Genomic DNA, 10,474 nt, shown 5'->3' with positions numbered 1-10,474 from the left:
TTCAGATTCTAGAATCTAGTTATAGATCTAGATCTATTTTAGATGCATAATAGTAGAAAATGTCGTCGAAATTATGTGTGCTAGATCTATTTCTTAAAATAGATCTAGATCTAGTATTTAGATCTATAGTGAATCTATTGCGCATGCGTTGTTGTCAATAGCAAGGCTTCTTCAAACAAAATGGCGTTCACCGCGAGATACTACCCAAATCCTAATGAAGATTTTGTTTTACTCGGTGGACAACCTTTCTATGTTAGGTACATAATAAAGATTTAGATATGATTAAACTTTGTTTCTCTTTCAGTTAAATGAAATATTGAATATAGATCTATTTGATTTGCTGTTTGATTTACGTGTCTTATTCAAAATTTCGATGTCAGATAGATTCATAGATGAGACGTGATTAATGATGATATGATGAGACAGAGATAACTCAGATATGAGATCAGATATTTAATTCAATATGACTATGACATAGGACATAGTGTCACAATGTCATAGACTAATCACTAGAGTCTATAGATAAGATATCAAAGTGATAAACCATTCACCATAAATATAAATACAAAATATCTTATAGTTATATATAATAATAAGTATAGGTCTAGAAGTCTAGATCTTCCTTCAAAAGATAATAAGGGTATTATAGGCATATGCTATGGCATATCCATGTGTTAAAATATTCATAAATTATGTTAATTAGAGACTAAACTTTGATAGATAATAGGATTTGGCACTTGGGAAGATGGGGCATAATTTGTACAGATTTGTCCTAGTATATTATATAAGCAATGTGCCTTTATATATTGTCTTTTTTTTGAGCATTTTTAATAGGTTTTTGTTTATATATTTCTAAGTCATGTTTAGTGCTTATGTAATATATCTTCTGCCCTGAAATGTCTCTAAATTTAGCGAATTTACTTATGGTTACTCTAATCAAATGTGAATATTTGCTTTTATAATTAATAGCACAAGATATGAGTCTGCATTTCTTGTGTTTGTGTAGCCTCATGTAAAACATGGAATTCTTTCTTTCTTTTAATCTGAAATTTAGTAGATATAATTTTGTTGGGACTAAGAGAGTTTATAGTCTTTGTGCTGACCACATGACGCCTTCATTAACCGTCATCCATAGAAACAGATGAGGTTTACAAAATCTGCCCTAGAGAAAAGATTGCAAGGTCTGAAAGGGGAACTTTTTTAACTAATATAATTTATTAAGAAAATATACACATAGATAACATTTAATTTTTTAAATTTAAATGCATTATGCTTCACTTCCTTTCAAACATTAGTTTGGCACAAATAAAGTGTTAATTATTTGGTATTAGGGCATATAAACCTTTACATGTCTGCCACATTGATCGCAAGGTCTGAAAGGGGAACTGTAGTTTTATTTACTAATGGAATGGATGTAATATTAAAATGTATTTTTGACTATTTAAGTGACCTATTCTGCATACTTCATCGTTTTTTAAATACTCATTAATTTTTGTAAGTATTAGTATAGTTAGCATTAGTATAATTTTAAATTCACCAATTTTTTAAAAAAGGGTATATCACCTTTTCTTACTTTAAACAAATTTTGTATTTCAGACAAAATACAAAATCATTTTCTATAATTTTTTTTTTTATTTCTATAGTTTTACATTTTTTGAGACTTATTGTCACAATTTATACTATGTTCAAAGACTCAATACAAGATTTTTTTTTTTTTTTTCCTTGTAGAGAAAAACCTGGATTTCTCTCTAACTCAATGTTGACTGATACAACGAAAAATTTAACTCAGCATGAGTATCATTCTGAAAATTATGGAGATGATCCACAGCTCAGAGGCTCACTTCGAACAATATCCCGCAGCCTGAATCGGGTCAGTGGAGATATTCGAAAAACACTTCTCAAAGATAATGCTGCTGAATTACAAAAAAGTTACACACAACAAGAACTGAATGAAACACTAAGGGATGCCTTAAACAGAAATCTTCGTCCATTCACTTCTTTATCGCAACTGGACTGGTACACAAAACCTATTCATTTATCGTCATCAGTAAAGATTCCTATGAATGAAGAGGACATGCTAGCGGCTCGTTATTTTCCCGTTACACTTGGAGAATCCAAATCTATTGAGATGGTTAGTGAACTTAAACCAGGAGTAACAAAACATTCAAAAATGTTGGATACTAATTTTAAATATAGCACTGAAGATTTAGAGCAGGTACATAGACAATTAAGAAAAAGTAATGGACCATCAATTAATGATGCCTATTTTCTTACTGCTGTTGCTCCAAATATCAGTTAGTAGAGTCTTTTTCTTTTTTTTTGTATATATATAATATACGTAGATATTTTTTAGCATATAACTAATTTTAAGATGAAATTTTTTTTATCTTATTAGATGAAACTTTTCCTACTTATAAATTTTGATAATAGCCTGTTACAACAACCTTAAAATATATAACACAGAAATGATATTTTCATTTATTTTAGGAGCCAAAATATAAATTATGTTAACATACTATTTATTATAGAAGCAATCCTAAGATTTGGTAGTTACTTCAATGATTTCATGTAAAATTAATCTTGAATTTTGTGTGTGGGAATGAGGCGAGGTTGCTGAGCGGTAAAGCACTTGGCTTCTGAACCGGGGGTCCCCGGTTCGAATCCTGGTGAAGACTGGGATTTTTATTTCAGGATCCTTGGGCGCCTCTGAGTCCACCCAGCTCTAATGGGTACCTGACATTAGTTGGGGAAAAGTAAAGGCGGTTTGTGGTTGTGCTGGCCACATAACATTCTTGTTAACCGTAGGCCACAGAATCAGATGACGTTTACATCATCTGTCCTATAGACCACAAGGTCTGAAAGGGGAACTTTACTACTTTACTTGTGTGTGGGAACACTTTTAACAGTCAAGTAGTTAATAATTTTAATCAATTTCCATAGCATCTGCTGTAATCAGTAAAAGTTCCCCTTTCAGACCTTGTGGTCTATAGGGCAGATGATGTAAAGGTCATCAATTTCCATAGCATCTGCTGTAATCAGTAAACGAGGTATATCACCTATGTCACTTTCAGTATTACAGTAGTGTACCTGTTTACAGCGGCTGTATATAGCATGTGATTTAATTGTTGATTTATATTTTATATTATTGTATTATATTTAACAATCAGATACAAAATTGCCTGTTTTTTTTTTATCTCAAGTTTAGCAAGTAGTAAAAAATAAATAAAAGATTCTTTGTTTCAACTTTATTTTTAGAAACAGCTGGTATAACATTCACATCTCCTTATTCTGAAGAATTAGCCAAGTTGAGAATGGAAAAATTACGTATCCAGGAGCAGCAATACTTAGAACTAAAGAGGCAAGCAGAGTTAGAGAAGATTCGAGGGCCCAAACCCAAATGGTTAGAATATATTTTAGACAGATTTAATAAATCTAACACATACTTTTTGGAAATAAATAAGCTATGTGAGAAACAAGCTAATCACTTTGGCATTATATCAGTTATAAGAAATTTAGTACTTGCTTTTTGGCATTTGTAAGAAATCTAGTTTTTTTTGTAAGAGTAATTTGTTATTTTAATTTAATTAATTTTGTGTATAACGCATTCATGCTCTTTTTCTGACATGTACGGAAGGGGATATCTGGGATAAGGTTTCCATTCTGCCTTTAGGTGCACACCAGACACAAATCAGCTTAATAGGTAGTACCAATGTAGCAATACCACACAGCCAACATTTAAAATACCTTACTACTGTAAGAATGATTTAAATCTTTTTTTCATATTAAGCAAGTATTCATACAATGAATCTTTCAACCTTGTGATGGGTTGGACATTAATCAATTATTTGTCCCCTAAATTCATACTTTCATTTATTATTATTTTCCATTAAGCTACATATTGCTACTTTTATTTCTAAATTACTATTGATCATAATTTATCGCATAATGTGACTAAATAATGCAGCGGTTCTCAACCTTTTAAGCTCGGCGACCCCTTTTTACAACCACCCCCCCCCCACTCTGACGCGACACCCCCCCCCCCCCTCCCGACACACACATGCAGCAATAGAAGAGTAGGCAATAAAAATCCATATTTTCGATGGTCTTAAGCGACCCCTGGCAAATGGTCAATCGACACCCAAGGGGGTCGCGACCTACAGGTTGAGAACCCCTGAAATAATGACTCTTACATTCTTGTTCGACTATATCAATGCATTTACAATGTTATTTTGTTCAACTCCAGATTTAATTATAAGTTGACTTGGTCAAGTTTAAAATGTTTTCCCTTTACTCTCAAAAAAACTATGGGGTGATGTGGTTGAGTGGTAAAGTGCTTCTCTTCGGAACTAAGAGGTCCCAGGTTCTAAACTCAGTGAAGACTACGATTTTTTTATTTTGTGATTTTTAGGACGCCCTTTAGTCCGCCCAACTGTAATGGGTACCTGTCTAGTTAATGAAAGTAAAGGAGGTTGGTCATTGTGCTTGCCCCAGGACACTCTCATTAACTAGTGTCAGCCATAGAAACAAATGACCTTTACACCATCTGCCCTATAGGATCTTATGGTCTGAAAGGGGTACTTTACTTTACTTCAAAATTCAATTACATATTTTGTGCATTTTCTATTTTTAGCAAAAGCAAAATATTTTGGTCTAATAAGATACCACTGTGTAGTTTACTTTATAACAATACAAAGTTTAATTAGCAGAACAAAAAAAAAGTTTAATACTTTTTTATTTTAATATTATTTTGTTTTATTTCCTAAACTTGTTGTCTGTGTAGGTATGAACTGAAAACTCCAGATTTTCATCGTGAAGCTAATAAAAATAATACCTTGTTACGCAATAGTGACAAATGGGATGAACTTCTGCAGTACAGAGAAAGTTTACTGAGTGCTACCAATCAGTTGAAAGCAGCACTTGAGGATTATAAAGTTCCTGTGTATTAACATTGTTCAGTCTAATTCTGTAATAAATAAGTTACTTCATTTGTAAAAACAAACAATGTATATAGCTATTTTAAGCCTTTTTTTTTTTTCAATAAATTTATGCATATATTTATATATACTTATAAACAGAAGTGATTTTTGTCCTTAGTCAAAGATTAACACTTGCTATGCTGATTATTTATTATTTGTACTGCCTGGTCATGCGCTTGACTGTCTTAATCGTTCCAAGTTCATCTCCTTCCTGCTGCCATCTCCTGTTGTCCTGCGGAAGGTTTGGACTAAGAAGTAGATTATCTTCAAGTCTGAAGGAACATCCAAAATATCTAAAGTTAACATTTGAAATAAAACTTAATAAGATTAATTATTAAATAAAGTTATTAAATATACGTTAACCAAGTAACCTGGACACACTGTGGAAAGAGATTCAGGCGGTGTGCGAAATCAGTGTTGACTCGTACTCAGTATGTATTGATGCTGAAGGCCACCAGTTTGAACATTACTCACATTTATTTTTCCAATCGGACATTAAGCTTTCCATGTCCAGAAATTTAGCAATGTAGAACGGGAAATAAATTGTCTATGACAGTTCAAAGTGTGTATACATTTTTTTGACGCACCCTGTATAACTAACATTCAGCCTTAATCACTGTCTAGCAAAATTATATAAATAAAAAGCATATATATATTGTATATTGTAAAAAAAAAATATGTTTGCGATATACCGGTAGATAAATGTACTTAGTTTAAGTAATGTAGCTATTTAACTTTATTGAAATGTAATTAATTAAAGTTCTTTTTTTACAGATATAGACCATAGTGTCTATAGGGAATGTTGTTTTTGTTGTTTGTTTGTTTTCATAATTTATGAATTTTAAAGAAAAGAAAAAACTATATTTTAACCTGTAAAAAAAAATGAATGTGTCATACCGTACCTAGAACAAGTGCAAAATTTTATTTTAATATAGATTATATATATATATATATATATGTATATATATATATATATATATATATATATATATATATAGCCATAGAGTCCAGGACTCAAGATCGACTCTGTCAAGTACTTTATTATTCTTAGTGCTATCATTGTCATTACATACAAACATGCATACAAAGATTAGATAACTCCATTTCATTGACATATAATTTATTTATGAACAATAACGACAAAGAGTGCATGAGAATAACTGTTTGACATTTCGACCTTGATATCGTCTCACAATGCTAACAACTTCTTCTTCTTCGTTCTCATTTTTATGTTGGAGGTTTCAGATGACTGCTAACAACTGATTAGTAATACTTTTTCTAAAATAGGCCTATGCCTATATATATCCAAAATAAGAAAATCTATTGCTTTTATATATATATGGCTTCTTCTGTCTCGGTGGACAATGGATGCGTCCAGATGAGTCGCTGGCTTTTGGTACTAGCCACTTTGCAGCAGCACCAGAGTTTCCTCTCCGGGGCGTATTCCTGAGCCTTAGATCAAGGGGTCATTGTCCCTCTCTCGACCTTGCTGTTGTGATCTAAAGGAACGCTTTCTAAGGCTTTTGACAAAGTACACCACCATAGTTTGCTTAAAAAATTAAAATATTTCGGCATTAATGGTTCACTGCATCAGTGGATTAAAGATTTTCTGATAGGGAGAGAACAAACTGTAATAATAAATGGCTCTAAATCAACACCGATAACAGTAAACTCAGGTGTACCACAAGGAACAGTATTGGGTCTACTACTATTTTTAATTTACATAAATGATTTACCAAATTGCATTACTTCAGGAACAAAAGTCAATTATTTGCAGACGATTGCATAATATATAGAACAATAAAAACAACACAGGACACAGTTATTTTACAAAGAGAATTAGATGTCTTTCCACCCAGAAAAATGTCAGTTGTTAAGAGTAACAAAAAAACTAAAACAAATTAATTCCACTTATCTTATTCATGGCAAACCAGTAACTAAAAACGCAAAATACCTAGGTGTTATAATAAATGAAAAACTGTCATGGAATCCACATATTGATGAAACTACAAAAAAAATCAAACAAAGCATTAGGATTTATTAAAAGAAATTTCTATAAATCAAATAAGAACATAAAACTAAAATGTTATTTAACCTTGGTTAGGCCAATAATAGAATATGCATCCTCCGTTTGGGACCCCTCAACTCAAGAAAACATTAAAAAACTGGAACAGACACAAAATAGAACAGTGAGATTCATAACAAACGAATATTCACATTTCACTAGAGTAACACCTTTAGTAAAATCACTAAATTTAGAAAGCCTTCAGGACAGAAGGCTCAAAAGTAAAGTAGCAATCATACATAAAACACTGAACCATAATCTTCAAATACAAAAACAAAATTTAATAAAATACTCTGAAAGACACAAAGATAAAGGCACATTCCTCGTCCCATATGCTAGGACAAATTTGTACAAACACTCCTTCTTCCCTAGTGCTATTAGAGCATGGAATGGGTTGCCTGAGCTAGCCAGGAAAACCAGTGACTTGGCTGAATTTAAGTCATTGGTTAATATGCATGACGCGTAGGACGTGATCATCTTCTTTTTTGAAGTAACGTCTGTATTATATAAGATAAAGATAAGTAGGCCTATTTGGCACCAACTCAGTTGCAGAAGCTGCCGGAGGGAATTTCATATTTGATACCGGTACTCTCAACGCCTAAGGGGCTTCACTCTTGATTTGTCTCTTGAAGCCTTAGTACCGTAAGGCAGCGGGTGTTTGAAGTCAAGAATACCCCTCTCCTAGATAAATTGCCTTACAAGGCTGACGAGCTTCATCTGCCCGAAGCTCCTGGTTTTGTGGCGCCAGTTATCCGCCTTCACCCCTTCAACTGTTAGTAAGAGCATTTTCGCCGTGCTTATAGTATTATATCTAAGCCACACGAGCAGGCCAGGTGTTGGACTTAGTTGTCAGAGGCTTTCTGAGACGCATGCCTTTAGGGGCAGCCTTTTTCATAGACAATGGGAGCTTATCCCCATTGACTATTACTTTTACGCAATAATAAAACAGAGACTCCTCTCTGTTTCATAACAAACAAAACACCAAACTGCCTGACTATGAGTTACATTCCATTAAAATCCACTCTCACAAAGTAAAACAACTTTGAATCGAACAACCTGAATAGCCCCCCCCCTTTTTTTCTCCTCCAAAGTTAACAGGGGACCCACAAAATCCTGACGGACTTGTTGCGCTTCTTCCTGTACAACAACGCCTGGCAAGATATCATTTTTTATTTTTTTTTTATAGAGAGATTTTTTTTCCAAACCCCATTATGATGGTGTTGGACCTAATCCAGTGCCCGATACATGGCAAGTCCTTCAATGCAAAGACACCGACCCTAATCAGACAGGACCGAATCCAGTTCCCGATACATGGCAAGTCCTTCAATGCAAAGACACCGACCCTAATCAGACAGGACCGAATCCAGTGCCCGATAACATGGCAAGTCTTTCAATGCAAAGACACCGACCCTAATCAGACAGGACCGAATGCAGTGCGCGATACATGGCAAGTCCTTCAATGCAAAGACACCGACCCCAATCAGACAGGACCGAATCCAGTGCCAGATACATATGGCAAGTCCTTCAATGCAAAGACACCGACCCTAATCAGACAGGACCGAATCCAGTGCCCGATACATATGGCAAGTCCTTCAATGCAAAGACACCGACCCTAATCAGACAGGACCGAATGCAGTGCGCGATACATGGCAAGTCCTTCAATGCAAAGACACCGACCCTAATCAGACAGGACCGAATCCAGTGCCCGATACATATGGCAAGTCCTTCAATGCAAAGACACCGACCCTAATCAGACAGGACCGAATCCAGTGCCCGATACATGGCAAGTCCTTCAATGCAAAGACACCGACCCTAATCAGACATGGGACGTAAGGACCCCGCACAAATGCGATAAACTTGCTCAACTTTTACATGGCGTCGCACCTTCTTAGAAGACCTTAAGTGGGGGCCCGGGGAGGGATTTTCAAATTCTCCCCCTGTTCCACCCACCCTAGCTACGCCACTGCTCTTACAGGATGTACACTGTGTACTGCAAACAGCCTAAAGGTTGCCGGCACCTTATTTTTCCTCAGGGTTGACCCACGAAACCTTTCCCGTGTTTGGGTACAGCTGCAGGGCAGCAGAGATTTTAATTCAGTTTTCCTTCTGCTAGGTGGGTTGCAAGCCAAGGCTAACGAGTCCCTCTCGCCTGGTTTAGGCACCAATTACTCGCCTTTGCCCATTCTCCTGTTAATGAAAACAGTTCCGCGGTCCCCAAATTTGAAAGATCAAGAAATACACGAGAAACTGCTCTATGCGAAAAGCTTTTGCAATGATACTTAAGGCAAATTAATTAATTAATAATTATTTAATGTTTGAAGGACTACTTCATAGAACAACAAATTCCTATATGGAACATAATATCCGTAGAAAAGAAAGATGAATATGCACAAAAAAATAAAATTCCAGTGTATTTGGTGATTCCAGTAATACATATTGTTATTTTAATTGATTTAAATATGAATTTTATCAATAAAAAGGATAGATTTCTATAACTAAAATGTAGCTTTTAATTACTTTTTAACTCTTCAACTCACAACAGTTAATAGTTTGTTTAATTAATGGAGTTGATGAATTTGCAAAAATGCAATATAAGTTAAGGAGCAGGGGGTCTACCGAAAACCAGAAAACATGTAAAGGGGTCTACAAGACAAAAAATAAGTTTGGGAACCACTGTGTTACACCGTCATTACCTATGGCTAGTATCCCTAAAGACGAGACAGAAGACAGCATATCATGTAAACTTCCCCCAAATTCATTCTCTGTACCACATCAGCTGCGTGGGGGTGTCAGCCAAATAAAAAAAACCTGCTCCTTGAGAAACGATATGTGGATATAGTGGCATGGTTGTTGTGGCTCTCTTACGTCCCCACCTAAGCGATGGACCGATTGGTCTCGTTTGTTAGGCACCCTTACAGTTGGTTCTTTTTTGCTTCCTTATTTGTCTTATAGTGTCCTCGCAGTGCAGACTAATCGAAACAATGAACATTCCAAGCAGGAATTGAAGTACTAGCTCTCGTCAATCTTAAACATTCAAAATATGTATCGAAGTACAAGCTCTTGTCAATCTTAAACATTTAAAGCAGATATCGAAGTACAAGCTCTTGACAGTCTTGGGAACGACCTGCTAATAAATCGTAGGCCCTACTCAAACATTAGGTTACACACATAGGGCCTACACCTATATAACATGCATTCACTACGGTGGCTTCGAATAAATCAATACGAGACCATCATAATCATTAACAGATTTTGTAAATGAAAAGTTATTATATTTATCCCATGCAACTATTTCATCTTGTTTTAAAGTAAGGTGACCAGATATTTTGGGAGCGAAAGCGGGACATGTCGATCATCATCCATCCCAGTGGCATTACAGCCCATGGAGGGAGGGCTCTGGCCTGCTTCAACACATCCTTCCATTCAGATCTCT

At 35.0% G+C, this 10,474-nt stretch overlaps 1 protein-coding gene across 2 annotated transcripts; it reads left to right on the top strand.

The window, feature by feature from the left end:
* Positions 1-81: 81 nt before the first annotated feature.
* Positions 82-5,776, top strand: LOC106076908 (uncharacterized). Of its 2 annotated transcripts, none has more exons than XM_056033408.1 (4): positions 82-257; positions 1,729-2,294; positions 3,256-3,400; positions 4,781-5,776. In XM_056033408.1, the coding sequence occupies exons 1-4, from the start codon at positions 181-183 to the stop codon at positions 4,944-4,946; spliced, it is 954 nt and encodes a 317-aa protein (XP_055889383.1). In that variant the 5' UTR covers positions 82-180; the 3' UTR covers positions 4,947-5,776. The 2 variants fall into 2 exon arrangements, with proteins under 2 accessions (XP_055889383.1, XP_055889384.1); XM_056033409.1 differs by lacking the exon at positions 82-257 and adding an exon at positions 1,050-1,181.
* The last annotated feature ends 4,698 nt before the right edge of the window (positions 5,777-10,474 follow it).

This window comes from Biomphalaria glabrata, chromosome 6, assembly GCF_947242115.1.
Source record: "Biomphalaria glabrata chromosome 6, xgBioGlab47.1, whole genome shotgun sequence".
NCBI lineage: Eukaryota > Metazoa > Mollusca > Gastropoda > Planorbidae > Biomphalaria > Biomphalaria glabrata.
Note: the sequence above shows the minus strand (reverse complement) of the source record. Positions and strands in the feature narration are given on the sequence as shown.